General features: G+C 44.6%; 1 protein-coding gene across 1 annotated transcript; it reads right to left on the bottom strand.

The window, feature by feature from the left end:
* Positions 1-525: 525 nt before the first annotated feature.
* LOC100428183 (ribosomal biogenesis factor-like) lies at positions 526-22,322 on the bottom strand. Its single transcript, XM_077958770.1, has 4 exons — positions 22,299-22,322; positions 16,484-16,539; positions 1,342-1,446; positions 526-604 (listed from the first exon to the last, which is right to left on the bottom strand). The coding sequence occupies exons 1-4, from the start codon at positions 22,320-22,322 to the stop codon at positions 526-528; spliced, it is 264 nt and encodes an 87-aa protein (XP_077814896.1).
* Between the last annotated feature and the right edge of the window lie 419 nt (positions 22,323-22,741).

The raw sequence follows: 22,741 nt of genomic DNA, 5'->3' as shown, positions 1-22,741 counted from the left end.
TGTAGCTGGGATTACAGGCATGTGCCACCATGCCCAGTTAATTTTGTATTTTTAGTAGAGATGGGGTTTCTCCATGTTGGTCAGGCTGGTCTCAAATTCTCAACCTCAGGTGATCCACTCGTCAAAGTGCTGGCATTACAGGCATGAGCCACTGTGCCTGGCTTTTTTTTTTTTTTTTTTTTTTTTTTTGAGGCAGAGTCTCACTCTGTCACCCAAACAGGAATGCAGTGGTGCTCGGGTCACTGCAGCCTCCGTCTCCCAGGTTCAAGTGATTTTCATGTCTCAGTCTCCCAAGTAGCTGGGATTACGGGGTGCACCACCACTCTTCACTAATTTTTGCATTTTTAGTAGAGACAGGCTGGTCTCAAACTCATGAGCTCAAGAAATCCACCATCTTGGCCTCCCAAAATGCTGAGATTACAGGTGTGAGCCACCACGCCTGACCCAATATATATTTTATTTATTTATTGTATAAAACATTTAATTTCTTAGTCTTTGTGGGGAATTAGATGCATCACCACTATATTACAACTGAGCCATTAATTTTGTAGCTTCACCAACATTAACTGGTTTGCTTTCATGACACTGCTGAGGAATCAATTCTTTCTGTAGAGGTTCAAGAGAAAGGCCTTTTGAGACATGTGCAAGTTCCTTTTGTACATTTACAAAAGCTTTATTTACTCTGTTAGCTTTTTCATCATTCATAATGTTTAAGATTAGTGGTGGGCCAGGCGCGGTGGCTCATGCCTGTAATCCCAGCACTTTGCGAGGCCGAGACGGGCGGATCACGAGGTCAGGAGATCGAGACCATCCTGGCTAACACGGTGAAACCCCGTCTCTATTAAAAATACAAAAAATTAGCCGGGCGCAGTGGAGGGCACCTGCAGTCCCAGCGACACGGGAGGCTGAGGCAGGAGAATGGTGCAAACCCGGGAGGCGGAGCTTACAGTGAGTTGAGATGGCGCCACTGTACTCCAGCCTGGGCGACAGAGCGAGACTCCGTCTCAAAAAAAAACCAAAAAACAAAAAGATTAGTGGTGGTTGGGCATGGTGGCTCAAGCCTGTAATCCTAGCACTTTGGGAGGCCAAGGCAAGTGGATCATCTGAGGTCAGGAGTTCAAGACCAGCCTGGCCAACCTGGTGAAACCCCGTCTCTACTAAAAATACAAAAATTAGCCAGGCATGGTGGCAGGCGCCTGTAATCCCAGCTACTCAGGAGGCTGAGGCAGGAGAATCGCTTGAACCCAGGAGGCAGAAGTTGCAGTGAGCTGAGATCGTGCCATTACACTCCAGCCTGGGTGACAAGAGTAAAACTCTGTCTCAAAAAAGAAAAAAAAAAAAAGATTAGTGGTAACTGGTTTTGCTTTGTTTTTAGCTTTAAAGTTTTTTTGGTTGGCTATGTGAAATACATTCTTGGATTTCTGCCCTCTTAATTTGTTCTTGGCCCTTGTCAGGAATTCAATACTTGCATGCAGCTTCTTAAGCTCCAGGTGACACCATCTGTTTTTTTGGGTTTTGGTATTTTGTTTTGTTTTGAGATGGAGTCTTGCTCTGTCACCCAGGCTGGAGTACAGTGGCGCTATCTTGGCTCACTACAACCTTTGCCTCCCAGGTTCATGCAATTCTTCTGTCTCGGCCTCCCAAGTAGCTGGGATTACCGCCACACGCCACCACGCCTGGCTAGTTTTTGTATTTTTAGTAGAGATGGGGTTTCACCGTGTTAGCCAGGATGGTCTCGATCTCCTGACCTCGTGATATGCCTGCCTCGGCCTCCAAAAGTGCTGGGATTACAGGCGTAAGCCACCGCACCCGCCCTGGCCCAATCTATATTTTTAAATCAGCATACAGACTCCATTTTTCTCTAAGGGACCACTGGCTTACAGGGGCTCCCTGATCAGAATCCACACCAGTGTTCATGATTTATCCAGAGGTGGTTCTAGTATAGGGTGAAGGAAATCAAAATATTTTACCCCAAAATATATTTATTTGACATATTTTGAAATGGTTGCTGCAGGGCCAGCAAACAGACGAGTCCTTGCAAAGCTATTTTTTCTGGGGAAAATTGGCATCTGTAGATAATCTCTACTAATGCAGCCAGGCCTTCTTTTTCTAGAAATTTTCGATGTCTAAGAGAGATTAACTGAGTCTAACACCTTTAAAGGTCTGAAAAAAGACTTTTACCATATGTTCATTGCAGCACTATTCACAATAGCAAACACATGAAATCAACCCAAATGCCCATCAGTGGATAAAGAAAATGTGGTACGTATACACCATGGAATACTATGCAAACACACACAAAAAAAACAAAAAACAAAAAACAAGATCATGTCCTTTGCAGGGACTTGGTTGGAGCTGGAAGCCATTATCCTCAGCAAACTAATGCAGGAACTGAAAATCAAACACCACATGTTCTTACTTATAAGTGGGACCCGAACAATGAGAACACATGGACACAGGGAGGGGAACAACACACACTGGGGTCTGTCAAGAGGTGGGGTTAGGGGTAGGGAGAGCATTAGGAAAAATAGCTAATGCATGCTGTGCTGAATACCTGTGTGATGGGTTGATAGGTGCAGCAAACCACCATGGCACACATTTACCTATGTAACAAACCTGCACATCCTGCACATGCATCCTGAAACTTAAAATAAAAATAAAAATTTAAATTAAAAAAAAAAAGACTTTTACCATCTATCCTCTCTGAGGACTGCTACCTATGAGGCCTCATCTGTGTAACAAAGCCATCTTTGCAAGCCAGACCTCTTTCTTTCTCCCTTTCACACCGTGTCTTGCTACTAAACATGGTTTACCAACATAAACTTTTTGGGGCCATACTCTTAGCCCACATTCTTTTTGTAACCTCAAGATGGTATATAAGCTTCTATATCTTATTGTTGGGTTGAGTCTTCATTCTGAAGGCTCCCATGTAAGTACATTAAATAAATTTATATGTCTTTCCTCCTATTAATCAATTTGCCTCATGTCAGTAGTTTTTCAGTGAACTTTTAGGGGGCCAATGGCCACGGCCCCCACAAGGGTGATGGGCAAGTGCACGATTCTAGAACCAGACTGCTCAGTCTCAAATCCTAGCTTTAATTCTTACTAAAACTTGGGAAAGTTACCTAACATCCTTGTGCCTCAATTTCCTGTTCTGTAAAATGGAGAAAATGTAATAACTATTTCATGGGATCTTTGTGAAGACTGCATTAACACATGAAAAATAGAACAGAACCTGGCACCTAGTAAGCCCTTGATAAGTGTCAGCTATTATTTGCCTTATCTTTACCTATCTCAGTTTTTCTCCTTCTCTTCATACCCCTGATAAATCTGCAACTGTTGAATGGCTAATTTTTCTTTTGAAGACACTTCTTAGGCTTTTAAGCCATTTGATAGTCAGCTTAGCACATTGCCATGGCCCTCCTGGACGATCAACATACAGATGGTCTCCAACTTATGATGGTTCAACTTATAATTTTTAGGCTTTACAATAATATGAATTTGATATACATTCAGTAGAAACTGCACTTTTCCCAGGCTAGCCATATGTGGTATGATACTCTCTCAAGATCCTGGGTAGCAGCGATCACGAGAGTAAACAACTGGTACCCTACAGTGTACTGTGTTGCCAGTGTTTGGGGATATTGTGTTTTATGCTTTCATATCTCATTATGTCTGCAAAATGCCCATTTGTGTCTCCTGCCTCTGGTGAGAAGAAGACGAAGGCAATTACCCTTGAGATGGAACTCAAGATCTTAATTCCTCAGCATGAAGGTGGTAAGGTAGTAATGGTCATCTCAGGTAAGTTAGGACTTTCAAATTCTGTAATTTCCACCTTCTTAAAGGAAAGAAGCGAATAAGATGTAGTGAAATAATCAGCATTGGTTAAATCCACTGTCATCATGAAGAAAAGAGGTGAGCTGACTGATGATATGGAAAAATTACTTGTCACGTGGATGGAAGACCAGAAACAGAAGCACATGCCACTGAGCCTTCTGGTGATCCAGGCTAAGGCAAGAAGACTTTTCAATACTTTAAAAGAGTGTGCTGATGATCCTTTGGATATGTAAAAGTTTATAGCAAGTCGGCCGGGTGTGGTGGCTCAAGCCTGTAATCCCAGCACTTTGGGAGACCGAGACGGGCGGATCACGAGGTCAGGAGATCGAGACCATCCTGGCTAACACGGTGAAATCCCGTCTCTACTAAAAAAAAAAAAATACAAAAAACTAGCTGGGCGAGGTGGCAGGTGCCTGTAGTCTCAGCTACTCGGGAGGCTGAGGCAGGAGAATGGCGTGAACCCGGGAGGCGGAGCTTGCAGTGAGCTGAGATCTGGCCACTGCACTCCAGCCTGGGCGACAGAGCAAGACTCCGTCTCAAAAAAAAAAAAGGTTTATAGCAAGTCATGGGTAGTTCCAACACTTCAAAAGTTGTGATCATTTTCATAATGTGGAGGTCAGCAGTGAGGCCACAAGTGCAGATACTAAATGTGCCAAAGCTTTTAAAGAAGAGCTGTGTAAGATAATTGTGAATAAGAAATACTGTGACAGCAAATATTTAATGTCAGTGAAATGAGCTTATTCTGGAAGCGTATCCTGGAGCATCCATACATTCATCAAGAGTACAGGAAGATGCCAGGATTCAAGGCATTCAAAGACCTTATAATGCTGTTTTTGGGTGGAAATGTTGCATGGTTCAAATTCTCCACTTGGAGAACCCTAGAGCATTCAAGAATGTGAATAAGCAAACCTTTTTATTATTGCCATAACAGGAAAGCTTGGATTACAAGCCTTGAAAACAAGTCAGCATTGTTTTCAGACTAGTTTTTGAACTGTGTTATGCTATAGACAAGAGGATATTGTAGGCAAAACAGCATCTGATTCAAGATTCTTCTGATCTTAGACAATGTTCCAGGGCACCCACAGCATATCATCGACGCCCATCCTGACATAAAGGTTGTGTATTGTCGCTGAACACAATCTCACTCATTCAGCCAAAGAATCAAGGTACAATAGCTGCATTCAAAGCCTACCATTTACTCCAAACGTTCGCATAGGCTGTTGAAGCAACGGAATCTGGCCAGACTCTCCAAGAGTTTTGGAAAGGTTTTAACATTCTAAATACTATCTGGAACATTGCTTCAGCTTGGGAAGAAGTCACACAGCAATGCATGAACGGCATTTGGAAGAAAGTTTAAAAGACATATGTTGAACATATTCAAAGGCTTTAACAAAAATTCCGCTGTTGATGAAATAGTAAGTAACAAGATATTAGTGCTTGGGAAACAGCTAGAATTAGACATCAATAAAGAGGATATTCATGAGCTTGTTGGCATTGAGGCTGAAGAGCTTTCTAATGAGGGAACTGATCAAACTGGAGGAAGAAATAAGTGAAGAAGCTGAGGCGGAAGAAGAAGAAGTAATACCTGAGGCACCAAGAACATTCACAGCAAAGAAACTGGAGGAGGTGTTTGCTACTCTCAGCAGTGGGGTATAAATCTCAGAAGAAATGGATATCAGCTACTGAATATGTGTAAGAACTGACAGGGAGTTACAATATGCTCTGGCTTGCTATACAGAAATACATAATGAAAAGAAGAAACAAACTTCACAGTCAAAACTTACTATCTTTCTGAAGAACAGGATGCCGCTGAACCAACAATAAGTGTCCTTCTACCAGCTATTCTCAACCCTCATCAGAAGAGAGAGAAATTTATCACCTTGTCACTGTAGCATCCCTATCATCCAACAATTAATTTTAGTTCAATGCTTCAAACATTCTTCACACCCAATGTGCTTTCAGCTATGCACATTAATGATGAGGACCCATACAAGCATTCTGTTTTTCACTTTCAGTACAGTATTCATAAATTACATGAGCTAAGACAGGTGCAGTCGCTCATGCCTGTAATCTCAGCACTTTGGGAGGCTGTGGCGGGCGGATCACTTGAGGCCAGGAGTTCGAGACCAGCCTGGCCAACATGGTGAAAACCTATCTCTACTAACAATACAAAAATAAGCTGGGCATAATGGTGCATTCCTGTAATCCCAGCTACTTGGGAGGCTGAGGCAGGAGAATCGTTTGAACCTAGGAGGCAGAGGCTGCAGTGAGTCGAGATTGCGCCACTGCACTCCAGCCTGGGCAACACAGTGAGACTTCGTCCTAACAAAAAAATAAAAAATTACAGGAGATATTCAACACTTTATTATAAAAGAGGCTTTGCATTACATGATATTGCCTAAGCTATAGGCTAATATCTGAGCACAGTTAAGGCAAGCAGGCTAAGCTATAATGTTTGGTAGTTTAGGTGAATTAAATGCATTTTTTGCTTGTGATGGATTTATCAGGACATAACTTCATTGTAAGTCAAGGAACATCTGTATAGATTTTTTTCCACCTTAGTTATTCATTCTCAATAATTACATATTACAGAAAATCTGCTTTGTGAGTTATACAGTTTGGCTGGTGACTGGCTGAGTTCTGATTACCATGTCCCACACCACCACACTAAAGGCCAAGGTACATGTATGACCCCAGAATTGTCTGACAAGCAAGGCCTGTGCTTCTCCTATTGGACTCATTCCATTCTTCCTCCATTAGCTTGGGATATCCCCAGTGGAGGGGACTTGATCTGTCTGGCTCCATCAGGGAATCCTCAATATTGGAAACTGCTGGGCGCGGTGGCTCAAGCCTGCAATCCCAGCACTTTGGGAGGCCGAGACAGGCGGATCACGAGGTCAGGAGATCAAGACCATCCTGGCTAACACAGTGAAACCCCGTCTCTACTAAAAAATACAAAAAAATAGCCGGGCGAGGTGGTGGACGCCTGTAGTCCCAGCTACTCGGGAGGCTGAGGCAGGAGAATGGCGCAAACCCGGGAGGTGGAGCTTGCAGTGAGCTGAGATCGGGCCACCGCACTCCAGCCTGGGTGACAGAGCGAGACTCCGTCTCAAAAAAAAACCAAAAATATTGGAAACTGCTCCTTTCATAGGACCAGGAGTTGTCCAAGAGTAAGGTCTCAGTGCTTCGAATCCACCAGAGATTCCCCAGAGAGGCATTTCTACCTGTCCCACTGGAATGGGATCATTGAAGGGTGGGGGCTATGTCTACTCCGAGGCTGAATACTTTTTTTCTAAATACTTTAATGATTTTTACCACTGTCAACATAAAACAGTCAAGAGGCTCAGACTCTAATCTAAAGAGAGTTTATTCAAGCACAAAGTATAAGGACTGCTGCCTGGGAAGCACAGATTCCAAAGAATGAAAGAAAGTTAGTGTTCTGAAGTATAGAAGTTTGGAATTGTTTACATAGATAAAGTTTAGGGAAACTTAACAGAATTTCAACATCTTTCTGTTTTTGTTTTGTTTTGTTTAGAAACACCCTGTGTTCCAGGCTGGAGTGCAGTGGTGCAGTCATAGCTCACAACGGCCTTGAACTCCTGGGCTCAAGCCATCCTCCCACGTCAGACTCGCAAGTAGCTGGGATTACAGGCATGCGCCATCATGCTTGCCTTCAACATCTTTCTATATAAGGCTTAATGCATAGCTACAATGATTCTATTAGCTGAGGAGGACTTTTTCTTTTGGGAAAGGTATAGTTAACATCCCACAATGAAGACATAAACATGGGGTATTTTGTACCATCTGGTCTCAGTTATGTAGAGAACAATGAAAGAGGCAGTTACTCTACAACATTTTGTGATTTGTGATTGGAAATGGGGAGGTCTGGTCTCTGATCTCTCCTAGTCATTTACAGAATAAGAACAATGAGGAAGAGAGTTCATCTATAATCTAAGAAACGGAATGGCAATCATGCTATGTGACTCAGTCTCCAGGGCTTAACTTCTCCCTCAGCAAAATAAATTTAGATGATCCTGAAACTTTATTTTCTTTTACACCATCATAGTTCTAAAATGGATTGCTTTTCCCTGACTTCTTCTTTTTTTTTTTTTTTGAAACGGAGTTTCGCTCTTTCACCCAGGCTGGAGTGAAGTGGCGCAGTCTTGATTCACTGCAACCTCCACTCCCCGGGTTTAAGCGATTCTCCTGCCTCAGCCTCCTGAGTAGCTGGGATTATAGGTGCCCACTACCATGCCCAGCTAATTTTCGTATTTTTAGTAGAGATGGGATTTTGCCATGTTGGCCAGGCTGGTCTCGAACTCCTGACCTCAGGTGATCCACCCACCTTGGCCTCCCAAAGTGCTGGGATTACAGGTGTGAGCCTCCATGCCCAACCTTCCCTGCCTTCTTTTATTTTATTTTTTTTTGAGACGGAGTCTCGCTCTGTTGCCCAGGCTGTAGTACAGTGGCCGGATCTCAGCTTACTGCAAGCTCCGCCTCCCGGGTTTATGCCATTCTCCTGCCTCAGCCTCCCGAGTAGCTGGGACTACAGGCACCCGCCACCTCGCCCGGCTAATTTTGTATATTTTTTAGTAGAGACGGGGTTTCACCGTGTTAGCCAGGATGGTCTCCATCTCCTGACCTCGTGATCCGCCCGTCTCGGCCTCCCAAAGTGCTGAGATTACAGGCTTGAGCCACTGCACCCAGCCTTTCCCTGCCTTCTTGAAAAGAATTCACTGACTATCATTTAATCTTTCCTTGACAATTGAAAGCTATAGTCATATACACCAATGGCTGTAGAGTGATGTCATGATTGGGGCCATGTAAGGCATGCAGGTTGTTTATGCTGAAGGAAACCAAAAATATGCCACCCCAAAATATACTTCTTTGGCATATTTTGAGATGGCTATTCTGAGGGGCCGCAAACACGAGAATAGTCCTGAAAAACTGTCTTTTGTGGGGGAGATTTGCATCTGTAGAGGAAATCAACATTAGTGGAGTGAAGTAAACAGCAGATGCAAACAGGCTTTCTCTGAAGCCCCCTTATCCGAATTTAGGAAAGGCTGACTCACAGGAAAAGGAGAGCAAAGGTCTGGCAGACACCTTACCCCAGGCTGCCACCTATTCTTTCTGAGAGCTGCTACCTTTTAGGGTTTTAATTACATAAAAAGACAGCCTTTCCCTGCCCTGCTTTCCTCCCTTCACTGTTCCATAACCCGTGAGGCTACCTCCATCCCAAGAGTCCCCAAATCCCTATCATTTCTGTAATCTCTGAATGGTGTTAAAACTTCAGCCATCTGACCCCTTCTTTGAGTCTCATACTGTGTGTATAGCTCCTGTGATCATATGCACATTAAGTTTGTATACCTTTTTCTCCTATTGGTCTATCTTTTTTTTTTTTTTTTTGAGACGGAGTCTTGCTTTGTCGCCCAGGCTGGAGTGCAGTGGCTGGATCTCAGCTCACTGCAAGCTCCACCTCCCGGGTTTGCGCCATTCTCCTGCCTCAGCCTCCCGAGTAGCTGGGACTACAGGCGCCCGCCACCTCGCCTGACTAGTTTTTTGTATTTTTTAGTAGAGACGGGGTTTCACCGTGTTAGCCAGGATGGTCTCGATCTCCTGACCTCGTGATCCGCCCGTCTCGGCCTCCCAAAGTGCTGGGATTGCAGGCTTGAGCCACCGTGCCCGGCCTGGTCTATCTTTTATTATAGAGGTATCCCAGCTAAGAAGTTACAAGGATTGAGAAAAGAAATTATATTTTTTCTCTCTTTCAATAGCCTGCTGTAAGCTGAAAATGAAATTCTTTTTTTTTTTTTTTTTTTTTAAGATGGAGTCTCTCTTTGTTGCCGAGGCGAGAGTGCAATGGCACAATCTTGGCTCATTGCAATCTCCACATCACAGGTTCAAGCAATTCTTGTGCCTCAGCCTCCCGAGTAGCTGGGATTACAGACATGTACCACCATGCCTGGCTAATTTTTGTAATTTTAGTAGAGACAGGGTTTCACCATGTTGGTCAGGCTGGTCTCGAACTCCCGACCTCAAGTGATCTATCTGCCTCAGCCTCCCAAAGTGCTGGGATTACAGGCGTGAGCCACTATGCCTGGCTGAAAATAAAATTCTAAAGCCCCCAGCTGACTGAATGGACCATCCTCTCAGCCAAGGACATTACAAAGTAAACCTGAGAAAATGAATTCAGGCCGTGATGGGAAGTGGGGGGTGTTGGACACGTTTCCTCTTGGAATTCAAGCACAGCTAACCACCATTAACATTAAAACAGACCTTAAGACTGACACAACACTTTGTAGTAATAAGATACCAAATTCCAATCTGACTCTAGTATAACATCACATGACAGATAGCAGGCCCTAAAAGAAATCAATGTATTTTACCCCAAAATATATTCCTTTGACATATTTTTTTTATAACTACAAAATTTTATTATCTTATTGTTTTTAAGATCAGAAATCCAAAATGGTTCTTACACAGCTAAAATCAACGTATCACCAGAGCTATTTTCTTTCACTTTCTTCCGTTCCAGGAGTGAATCTGTTTCTTGCCCCTTCCCTCCCTCCCTCCCTCCCTCCCTCCCTCCCTTCCTTCCTTCCTCCCTCCTTCCCTCCCTTCCTTCCTTCCTCTCTCTTCTTTCTTTCTTCCTTCTTCTCTTTCTTTCTTTCCTTCCTTCCTTCCTTCCTTCCTTCCTTCCTTCCTTCCTCTTTCTTTCTTTCTCTTTCTTTCTTTCTTTTCTTTTTCTTTCTTCTTTCTCTCCTTTCTTCTTTCTCTCTCTCCCTTGCTTCCTTCCTTCTTTCCTTCCTCTTTCTTTCTTCCTTCCTCTCTCTTCTTTCTTTTCTCTTTCTTTCTTTCTTTCTTTCTTTCTTTCTTTCTTTCTTTCTTTCTTTCTTTCTTTCTTTCTCTCTTTCCTTCCTTTTTTCCTTTCTTTCTTCCTTCCTTTCTCTTCTTTCTTTCCTTCCTTCCTTTCTTTCTTTTTTAAAAAATTATTTATTTATTTATTATTGTTATTATACTTTAAGTTCTAGGGTACATGTGCATAACGTGCAGGTTTGTTACATATGTATACTTGTGCCATGTTGGTGTGCTGCACCCATCAACTCGTCAGCACCCATCAACTCGTCATTTACATCAGGTATAACTCCCAATGCAATCCCTGCCCCCTCCCCGCTCCCCAGACATATTTTTATTTTTATTTTTGGAGGCAGAGTCTTGCCCTGTCGCCCAGGCTGGAGTGCAATGGTGTGATCTCAACTCACTGAAACCTCCGCCTCCCAAGTTTAAGCAAATCTCCTGCCTCAGCCTCCTGAGTAGCTGGGATTACAGGCAAGTACCACCACGCCCAGCTAATTTTTGTATTTTCAGTAGAGACGAGGTTTCACCATGTTGGTGGGGCTGATCTCGAACTCCTGACCTCAAGTGATCCACATGCCTCGGCCTCCCAAAGTGCTGGGATTACAGGCGTGAGCCACTGCGCCCGGCCTGACTTATTTTTAAATGGCCCTGCAAAGCTGTCTCTTGTGGAGAAAATCTACATTCTGTAGAGAACCCCCTCTCCTTTCCAGGTGTTTTCCTGATCCAGGAAATAATTAACTAAGAGTCTGGCACATCTTAAGGCCTTATAAAAGACATTTACTACCTATTCTATGAAAAAGAACTTTGGTCTCCACAACCCGTTATGCCAGGTTGCACTGTGTTAGGGCATTCTTGCATTGCTATAAAGAAACACCTGGCCAGGCTCAGTGACTCATGCCTGTAATCCCAGCACTTTGGGAGGCCAAAGCAGATGGATTACTTGAGGTCAGGAGTTCGAGACCAGCCTGGCCAACATGGTGAGACTCCGTCTCTATTAAAAATACAAAAGTTACCCGGGCATGGTGGCAGATGCCTGTAATCCCAGCTACTTGGGAGGCTGAGGCATGAGAATCACTTGAACCCAGGAGGTGGAGGTTGCAGTGAGCTGAGATTGTGCCACTGCACTCCAGCCTGGGTGACAGGGCGAGACTCTGTCTCAAAATCAATCAATCAATAAAATAAATAAATACCTGAGACTGGGTAATTTTTATTATATCTATAGAAGAGGTTTAATTTGCTCATGGTTCTGCAGGCTCTGCAAGCATGGCACCAACATCTGCTCAGCTTCTAGGGAGGCCTTGGGGAGCTTTTACTCATGACAGAAGGCAAAGAAAGAGCAGGCATGTCACATGGCAAGACAGGGAGCAAGAGCCGGCGGGGGCAGTGATGGCATACACTTTTTTTTTTTTTTTTTTTTTTGAGACGGAGTCTCGCTCTGTTGCCCAGGCTGGAGTGCAGTGGTGCAATCTCGGCTCACTGCAGGCTCACTGCAAGCTCTGCCGCCTCCCGGGTTGATGCCATTCTCCTGCCTCAGCCTCCCTAGAAGCTGGGACTACAGGCATCCGCCACCACGCCCGGCTAATTTTTTTGTATTTTCAGTAGAGACGGGGTTTCACCGTGTTCGCCAGGATGGTCTCGATCTCCTGACCTCGTGATCTGCCCGCCTCGACCTCCCAAAGTGCTGGGATTACAGGCGTGAGCCACCGGGCCCGGCCCTCTTTAAATATTTTACAGAGTTTGACCTTCTTCGTGGATACTGCCCTAATGTCTTGAAGGAAACCAAAATATTCCACTCAAAATATACTTCTCTGGCATATTTCCCTTTTTTTTTTTTTTTTTGGAGATGCAGTTTCACTCTTGTTGCCCAGGCTGGAGTACAGTGGTGCAATCCTGGCTCATTGCAACCTCCGCCTCCCAGGTTCAAGCGATTCTCCTGCCTCAGCCTCCCGAGTAGCTGGGATTACAGGTGCCCACCACCATGCCCCGCTAAATTTTTTCATTTTTGGTAGAGAGGGGGTTTCACCAGGTTGGCCAGGCTGGTCTCGAACTCCTGACCTCAGGCGATCCACCTGCCTTGGCCTCCCAAAGTGCTGGGATTACAGGCGTGAGCACCACACCTGGCCCTCTTTGGTATATTTCAAGATGGCTATTCAGAAGGGTGGAAATACATACAGAGCTTAAAAGCCATCTCCTTATGAGAAAAATTTGCCTCTGTAGCAAGAATCTGCACTGAGGCCGCCAGGCTTTTCTGAAGCCCTCCCCTATCTGGATCTGGGCAAGATTAGAAAGTCTGACACCTTAAAAGTCTGAAAGAAACATTTACCATCTATTCTTTCTGAGGGCTGCTACCTGTAAGGTTTCATCTGCATAACATGTTCTCCCCATTCCAGAACATGTTTTGCCACAATCCAAGGCAGCATTCCTTCTGTAACCTCAAGATGGTATACAAGTTTCTGGACCCCATCAAAGGGCGGGAGTAATCACTCTGTGGCTCTCCTTGTGCTCATTAATAAATCTGTATATCATTTCTTCTGAGAAAAGAAAAACAGCTGAGAGAAGTCTGAGTGTGTGAGGTATGCAGGCCCAGAGATATATGAGTATGGGACTCCAGCCACACCTCACCACATGCATCCATGTCTGGGGGCAATTGCTTAAAGTCATTTTGTTCCTGATTAGCTGCCTCACCCATTATCTTCATGGTCCTGGACAAAGAACAATGGATAGCCAATCAATAGCTTAATTTATTTAAATGTAAATTCTTGGTAAATAATTTAGGAACTGTCTCTTCTTTTCCTTTAAAAATCAACTTGTATCTGTTGCTAATCAGTGTATATAGAGGGCAACTTGAATCTATGCTCCCAGGTTGCAGTCCTCAAGCTTGGCCCCAAAAAACTCTCTACTTACATTACGTTGGCCTCAGCTTCCTTCCTTTTAGGTTGACAAATCTGGTGAAATTGGCAGGATTCAAAGTGACTCCCCCCAACCATCCTGTGTTTCTCTCTGAAAGTGACACTTGGTACCAGCATGAACATTCCCTCCAGTGTCCCATCTGGTGTTTTGGGTGAGTTATCCTGAATTAGAACCTCCCACTCTTTGATTGAAGGTCTAAATGTTGTTCGAACTATTTTTCAAACCCTCTCTGTCCTGGGGAGAGCTTTGGTGTTTGCCTTTGAACAGGACATTTGAGTAAAGAGCTCTGAAGGGAACTACCTTTTTTCTCCCTCTGCCTTGGGATCAGGGGTTCTGGTCAAAGTTTTTCTACCCCTGTGACACAGCAGAAGTTTTGATCAAAAGATTGACAGGTACTGGTGGTTTCATTTTGTTGGGGCTCAGAAACCAATACCCCAAAAGATGGCTTTTTTTTTTTTTTTTTTTTTTTGAGGAGTCTGGCTCTGTGGCCCGGGCTGGAGTGCAGTGGCCGGATCTCAGCTCACTGCAAGCTCTGCCTTCCGGGTTTACGCCATTCTCCTGCCTCAGCCTCCCGAGTAGCTGGGAACACAGACGCCCGCCACCTCGCCCCGCTAGTTTTTTGTATTTTTTAGTAGAGACGGGGTTTCACCGTGTTAGCCAGGATGGTCTCGATCTCCTGACCTCGTGATCCGCCCGTCTCGGCCTCCCAAAGTGCTGGGATTACAGGCTTGAGCCACCGCGCCCGGCCTTAAAAGATGGCATTTTGACAGATTGAAATTAAGAAGCCTCAAGGTCTCTCTGACCTCTCCCTCCCACCACTCTCTCCCCTGTAGAGGCTGAAGTTCCTTTATCTGCCTAAGATCCAGACCCACCAAGGAGAACGATTATTTTTCCTTCCCCTCCCTGTTATCTCATTCTCTATTGCAGAAAATAAGACCAAGTCATAACCATACCTGAACAGACCCATTTTAATGACAGTTTCCAAGGATCATTTAAATTCCAAAGCGAACTATTTACAAGTTCATCTCTGTTCCCAGATCCATTCATTCTCCCTGGTAATCCCCTCAACAGAATTATTCTTCTCCCCACCTCCATAACCTGTTTTGCCAGGATGAAGTCCCCATTCTTTCTGTAACCTGAAGATGGCATATAACCTTCCATTCATGGAGACTTCTTAGCATGAGAAAAAAAAAAAAAAAAAAAAGATGGTATCTGAGCTTCTGTACTCATCAGGAGGTTGGGTCTTCGTGCTGAAGGCTCCTGTGTATACACATCAAACAAATCTGTATGGCTTTTCTCCTATTAATCAATCTGCCTTATGTCAGTGATTTTTCAGCGAACCTTTAGGGGACTGAGGGCTTTGGCCCCCATAGTTTCATATAGCATGCTTTTAAGATTGCAGATCAGCCAGGCACGGTGCCTCTCATCTGAAATTCCAGCACTTTGGGAGGCCAAGGTGGGAGGATTGCTTCATCCCAGGAGTTCGGGGCTGCAGTGAGCTGTGATCACACCACTACACTCCAACCTGGACAACAGAGCACGACCCTGTCTCAAAAAAAAAAAAAAAAAAAAATGGTGGCTGCTGTTTTCCATCACTTGAAAATGTGGACTTAGCCTTTCATTTGTGACCAATTCCTGTTCCTAACTGAAAAGGTTACCCCTTTTTGCTCTTCTGGACACATATGACAGTCTGGTCTCCCTTGCCTTCATCACTCTGCTGCCACATGGTAGTTAGAGACAGTGTGAGACACGTCACACTTTGACCTTAAACACATTCCCCCATGGGCCACTTTCGAAAAGTTCTTAAATTATGGGAAATCAGCTTCAAAATCTAAGCACTCTTTTTAGAAATACCAGCTGGATTTATGTATAACCCTTCTAGGAAAAGTGGATTCACTTAACCTGGGACACTCACAAGCAGCAGAAGCCAAAGTAGGGATCTTCTGAAATGTCTAAAATAATTCAGCTGGGCGCCATGGCTCACACTTGTAATATCAGCATTTTGGGAGGCCAAGGTGAGAGGATTGCTTGAGCCCAGGAGTTTGAGACCATCCTGGGCAACATAGTGAGACCTTCTCTCTACAAAAAATCAAAAAATAAGTGGGCGAATCACTTGAGTCCCACAGGTTGAGGCTGCAATAAGCCGTGATCACACCACTGCACTCCCGCCTGGGTTGACAGAGTGAGACCTTTCCTCAAAAAATAATAATAATAACAATAATTCATTTGCATTCACAACTATAGAAAAAGTTGGTTTTAAAACCAGACAAACTGAATGGGAGACCTAATTTATGTTTTTCCTAGCTGAAATCTAGTAATAAGAGATTCAAAAAGATTCTTTTTTAGAGTTCTATGGAAAGAAGTCATCTTCACTAAAAGCTGATGTTTAGTACTGGGAGCAGTGGCTTACTGCTCCAATCCCAACACTTGGGGAAGAATTGATAGTGGCAGGAGACAGGCAAATGTCCAGGCAGATGCAGATGGGGTCCCCAGTGAGACCTCACCTTCAATCCAAAGAGTTTAAAGCCTGAAAGCCAAGCTACAAGTCAAGTCTACAGACTGTATTGGGAACCTCTGTTCCCATTTGGTGCACTTTCCTCTGTTTGATCCTCACCCTTCACTTATTTTACATATCCTACACTTCCCTAATTGTTTTTTTTTTTACACTGTCATCCCCACCTTTGAGCGGTGTCTTTCTTTTACCCTTTTGCATACTCACTAGTCACCATACACTCTCCAGTTCTGATCCCATAAAAGCCCCAGACCCAGTCACACTGGGAGAGAAACCACCTGAAATCAGGTGGGAGACCACCCTCATGTCCCCTCTCCACTGAGAGCTGTTCCAACACTCAATAAAATTCTTCTTCTCCTTCCTCACCCTTCAATTTTCAGAATAACCTCATTCTTCTTGGATGAAGGACAAGAACCTGGGACCTGCCAAACAGTAGGGGATGAAAGAGCTGTAAGCTGTAGCCCTCCCATCCTTCGCCAGTGCCAGGTAGCTGCCCCATATGATGGGAAGCAGCTTGCAGGGCCAAGCCAGCTGGGAGCCATGGGCTGGAGTGGGCTGGTGGGAAGAAATAAGCAGAGGCCCTGCCAGCCACAGAAGTTTCCAGCTAGAAAGTGGGGCCAAGAAAAATCCTGCATCAGAATGAGGCAAGAGGATTACTTGAGGCCAGGAGTTCAAGACCAGCCTAGGCAACATAGCAAACCCCGTCTCTACAAAAAATATCAAAGGCTATTGTAGGAGGATCATTGAGCCTAGGAGTTCAAGATTTCGGTGAGCTGGATTATGCCACTGCTTTCAGCCTGGATGACAGAGCAAGGCCTTGTCTCAAAGACCTTGTCTCAAAAAAAAAAAAAAAAAAAAAAAAAAAAAGCTGATATTTAGGCTATAATTTTTTTGAGAAAAAAATATTTCTTCTTTTTCCTTTTTTGGATTCTGTTTCTGGGATTTTTCTCAGTCAGCTAAAGCCCCTTTTTAAATGTGTTTGATCCCTCTGTTTGCTTCCTATCTTGTTGGCATGATTTTTGCTGAGAAAAACGTAAAACTTCATTGGCCTTTTGAAAGCGGATACTCTTCCCAAATTGGCTCCTCTAACACTTGTTCTTCTATTTTCTTCCACGTCTGCTTCTCCTTCCTTTTGTCATTTTCAATACCAAATGAAGCTTCGAAGAGACTTCTTTTTTTTTTTTTTTTTTTGAGACGGAGTCTCACGCTGTTGCCCAGGCTGGAGTGCAGTGGCGCGATCTCGGCTGACTGCAAGCTCCGCCTCCCGGGTTCCCGCCATTCTCCTGCCTCAGCCTCCTGAGTAGCTGGGACTACAGGCGCCCGCCACCGCGCCCGGCTAATTTTTTGTATTTTTAGTAGAGACGGGGTTTCACTGTGGTCTCGATCTCCTGACCTTGTGATCCGCCCGCCTCGGCCTCCCAAAGTGCTGGGATTACAGGCTTGAGCCACCGTGCCCGGCCTCGAAGAGACTTCTAATGACCTTGAGACCCCTAGAAGAACACAGAACATGGCACCACTCACCTGATTTTTGGAGTTTCTGTTTTCCTTACGGAGTCTGAAGTGTTGTGGGCAATTTCTTTCAGGTCTAAAGCTCTGTTCTCTTTTGCATTGTATCACCTAATCTCTTTGGTTTTAGTGGGTTCCATGAATTGCTTTGTGCTGTGAGTGGGAACCTGACGTTTGTGTGTGCACTTGGCTGACAAGTCACCGGTGAAGGCTGCAGTTTTGGAAATGGCTGACAGGGGATACAAGGAATGGTTGCTACTGCAGGCAGGGCACACTTTTCTTTGTGCATTTAGATGAGAAAGGCATCATTTGAACACTTCAAGGGTGTAAGAGTGCTTATCATTGAGGGATAAGACTCCCATGGGGGATGGGCTAGAGTGGGCTTATTGGGTCACCCACCACATGGCTGGTCTCATGGCATTTCCCACTTTTGGGGACCCAGGATTCAGTTAAAATGGGACCCTTGATTTTTAAAGAATTAGGTGCCCTGCCTTCCAGTTGTGCCTGCTTTTCACATTTAAATATTTGGCCCTGAAGACTACAAATGCTTCCTTTGCCCTATTCACTAAAAGGTTCCACCCTAAAGTCAGTAATCTAATTAAGAAGAAACAAGCTAAATTGAAAAGACCACCTATCTAACTAGATTGGTGTTTAAAATAAGACTCCTGGCATTTAGCTGGCTATTTTGTAACACTTTGTAAAATAAATATTTATAAAGGAAAGCTCCATTTTTAAGAGCGTCTCCCTACACTCAAGTCACAAGAAAACTTTTATAATGGGAAAGACATTGCTTAAAGTTTACATAACAGGCTGGGCATGGTGGCTCACACCTTTAATTCCAGCACTTTGGGAGGCCGAAGTGGCCAGATCACTAGAGGTCAGGAGTTCAAGACCAACCTGGCCAACATGGTGAAACCTCATCTCTACTAAAAATTATCCAGGCATGGTAGCCTGTAATTCCAGCTACTCCGGAGGCTGAGGCAGGAAAATCACGTGAACCCAGGAGGTGGAGGTTGCAGTGAGCGGAGACTGCACCACTGCACTCCAGCCTGGGTGACAGAGTGAGACTCCATCTCAAAAAAAAAAAAGACTTTTCCAAAAGGAATGCCTGGAAGTCCAAAAAAGCCATGTTAGGCTTATCTGGTATGTTAAAATCATACAAGAAACATTGTCAAGTAAGAAATATTTGTATAACTATGTTATTGATGTGTTAATATACTTTGGATCAGTGTTCCCACCAAATCTCATGTTAAATTGTAATCCTCAGTGTTGGAGATGGAGCCTGGTGGGAAGTGATTGGATCATGGGGGTGGAGTTCTCATGAATGGGTTAGCACCATCCCCTTGGAACTATTCTTGTGATAGTGAGTGAGTTATCATCAGGTCTAGTTGTTAAAAGTATGTAGCAACCCCCACCCTTCCTACTCCAGCCATGCAAGATGTGCCTACTTCCCCTTCGCCTTCCACCATGATTGTAAGTTTCCTGAGGCCTCCATAGAAGCAGAAATTGCTGTGCTTCCTGCACAACCTGCAGAACCATGAGTCAATTAAACCTCTTTTCTTTATAAATTACCTAGTCTCAGGTATTTCTTTTTTTTTTTTTTTCTTTTTGAGACAAAGTCTTGCTCTTGTCCCCCAGGCTGAGTGCGATGGCATGATCTTGGCTCACTGCAACCTCTGCCTCCCAGGTTCAAGCGATTCTCCTGCCTTGGCCCCCCAAGTAGGTAGCTGGGGTTACAGGCGACTGCCACCAGACCCGGCTAATTTTTGTATTTTTAGTTGAGACGGGGTTTCACCATGTTGGCCAGGCTGGTCTTGAACTCCTGACCTCAGGTGATCCACCCACCTCAGCCTCCCAAAGTGCTGGGATTACAGGCGTGAGCCACCATGCCCAGCCAAGTCTCAGGTATTTCTTTATAGCACATAATGGACTAATTGGTACCGAGGAGTAGGGCATTGCTATAAAGACACCTGAAAATGCAGAAGCAGCTTTGGAACTGGGTAACAAACAGAGGTTGGAACAGTTTTGAGGGCTCAGAAGAAGACAGGAAGATGAGGGAAAGTTTGGAGCTTCCTAGAGATTTGTTAAATTGTTGTGACCAAAATGCTTACAGTGATATGGACAATGAAGTCCAGGCTTAGGACTGAGATGGAAATGAGGAACTTTTTGGCAACTGGAGCAAAGGTCACTTCTGTTATGCCTTAGCAAAGAACTTTGCGGCATTGTGCCCTTGCCCTAGGGATCTATGGAACTTTGAACTTGAGAATGATGACATAGGGTATCTGGTGAAAGAAATTTATAAGCAGCAAAGTGTTCAAGAAATAGCCTAGCTGCTTCTAACCACCTATTCTCATATGTATGAGTAAAGAAATGATGTAAACCTGAAACTTGTATTTAAAAGGGAAACAGGATGGGCATAGTGGCTCATGCCTGTAATCCTAGAATTTTGGAAGGCCAAGGCAGGCAGATCACATGAGCCCAGGAGTTCAAGACCAGCCTGGCCAACATGGACAAACCCTGTCTCTATGAAATAAATAAATAAATAGCCAGGTGTGGTGGCACATGCCTATAGTGTCTGCCACTCAGAAGGCTGAGCCCAGGAGGTCAAGGCTGTGAAGGCAATAATTGTGCCACTGCACTCTAGCCTGGGTGACAGAGACCCTGTCTCAAAAATAAATAAATAAAAACTAAAAGAGAAGTAAAGCATAAAAGCTTGAAAAATTTGGAGCCTGGCCATATGGTCAAAAAGAAAAGCCAACTGGCCGGGTGTGGTGGCTCATGCCTGTAATCCCAGCACTTTAGGAGGCCAAGGCAGGCAGAGCATGAGGTCAAGAGTTCAAGACCAGCCTGGCCAACATGATGAAACCCCATCTCTACTAAAAATACAAAAATTAGCTGCATGGTGGCAGGCACCTGTAATCCTAGCTACTCAGAAGGCTGAGGCAGGAGAATAATTTGAACCCGGGAGGTGGAGGTTGCAGTGAGCCGAGGTCATGCTATTGCACTCCAGCCTGGGCGACAGGAAGAGACTCCAACTCAAAAAAAAAAAAAAAAAAAAAAAAAGCCCACCTTCAGGGGAGCAATTAAAGCCAGCTGCATAAATTTTGCATAACTAAAAAGAAGGCAAATGCTAATAGTGGAGACAATGGGGAAAGGGCCTTGAAGGCATTTCAGAGACATTCACCACAGCCCCTTTCATCACAGGTCTGGAGATATAGGAGGGAAGAATGATTTCCTGGGCCAGGCCCAGGGCCCCATCAGCCTGCACAGCCTCAGGACACAGCTCCCTGCATCCCAACCACTCCAGTTCCAGCCTTGGCTCAAAGGGCCCAGGTATAGCCTGGGTTACCACTTTAGAGGGTGCAAGCCAGAAGCCTTGGTGGCTTCCATAGTGTGTTAAGCCTCCAGGTGTGCAGAGTGCAAGAGTTGAGGCTTGGGAGCCTCTGCCTAGATTTCAGAGGATGTATGGAAAAGACTGGATGTCCAGTCAGAAGCCTGCTACAGGGGTGGAGCCCTCATGGAGAACCTCTTCTGGGGCAGTGCAGTGGGGAAATGTGGGGGTTAGAGCCGCTTCACAGAGCCCCATTGGGCACTTCCCTGTGGAGCTATGAGAAGAGGACCACTATCCTCCAGACCCCAGAATGGTAGATCTACTGACAGCTTGCACCCTGCACTTGGAAAAGCTGCAGGCACTCAACACCAGCCCCTGAGAGCAGCCCTGGAAAGCCACAGGGGCAGGGCTGCCCAAGGCTTTGGAATACCACTCCTTGTAACAGTGTGCCCTGAATGTGTGACATGGAGTCAACAGAGATTATTTTGGAGTTTTAAGATGTAATGACCACCCTGCTGGATTTCAAACTTGCATAAGGCCTGTAGCCCCTTTCTTTTGACCAATTTCTCCCTTTTGGAATGGGAGCATGTATCCAATGCCTGTACCTTTATGGTATCTTGGAAGTAACTAACTTGTTTTTTATTTTATAGGCTCATAGGCAGAAGGGACTTGTCTCAGATGAGATTTTAGACTTTGGTCTTTTGACCTAATTCTGGAATAAGTTAAGACTTTGGGGGACTGTTGGGAAGTCATGACTGTATTTTGCAATTTGAGGAGGATATGAGATTTGGAAGGGCCAGGGGTGGAATAATATGGCTTGGATCGGCGTCCCCACCAAATCTCATGTCAAATTTTAATCCCCAGTGTTGGAGGTAAGGCCTGGTGAGAAGTGATTGGATCATGGGGGCAGAGTTCTCACTAATGGGTTAGCACCATCCCCTCAGTGCTATTCTCATGATAGTGAGTGGGTGAGTTATAGTGAGATCTGGTTGTTTAAAAGTGTTTAGCACCTCACCCTTCTCTCCCTCCTGCTCTGGCCATGTAAGATGTGCTTGCTTCCCCTTCACCTTCTGCCACGATTGTGAGTTTCCTGAGGCCTCCCTAGAAGCAAAAGCTGCTATGCTTCCTATATAGCCTGCAGAATCATTAACCAATTAAGTCTCTTTTCTTTGTAAATTGCCTAGTCTTGGGTATTTCTTTATAGCAGTGTGAGAAGGGTCTAATACATATGTGTTCCAAAATTGTGTGACATTCCTAAATTCTGAAATGTCTTAGTATACGTTCTCAGTAATAATTATGATTATTATGTTTAATTGTTGTATGCCACAGAAATAACCAAATTACCTTGTTGATTGCATCTTTAACCATGGCTATTCTAAGCTATTTGTAATCCACAGATAATTATTTTTACTTTGGTTCTTCTCAAAAAACTATTTGTAACTGGCTACAGTCCAAAATTTGCTTTTTCTTCATGGAAAAGGACCCTGACGTGCTCCTGAATATAAGTGTCCTTTTTTTCTTTTGCTCACTCTGTCACCTAGGCTGGAGTGCAGTGGTGTGATCTCAGTTTACTGCAGCCTCTGCCTCCTGGGTTCAAGTGATTCTGCTGCCTCAGTCTCCCGAGTAGCTGGGATTACAGGTGCACACCACCACTCCCAGCTAATTTTTTTTGTAGAGATGAAGTTTCACAATGTTGGCCAGGCTGGTCTTGAACTCCTGACCTCAAGTGATCCATCTGCCCCTGCCTCCCAAAGTGCTGGGATTACAGGCATGAGCCAACATGCCCA

This window comes from Macaca mulatta, chromosome 13 (assembly GCF_049350105.2).
Source record: "Macaca mulatta isolate MMU2019108-1 chromosome 13, T2T-MMU8v2.0, whole genome shotgun sequence".
Taxonomy (NCBI): domain Eukaryota; kingdom Metazoa; phylum Chordata; class Mammalia; order Primates; family Cercopithecidae; genus Macaca; species Macaca mulatta.
Note: the sequence above shows the minus strand (reverse complement) of the source record. Positions and strands in the feature narration are given on the sequence as shown.

Excerpts from the sequence above, each read along its gene's own strand:
- LOC100428183 (XM_077958770.1), bottom strand. The coding sequence starts at position 22,322 with ATGGTTAAAGATGCAATCAACAAG. Across the intron at positions 1,447-16,483 it reads GTTATTCTGAAAATTGAAGG|GGCCAAGAACAAATTAAGAG; the intron begins GTGAGGAAGGAG and ends ATTCCTGACAAG. Across the intron at positions 605-1,341 it reads AAACCAGTTACCACTAATCT|AGAATTGATTCCTCAGCAGT; the intron begins TTTTTTTTTTTT and ends ACCTCTACAGAA.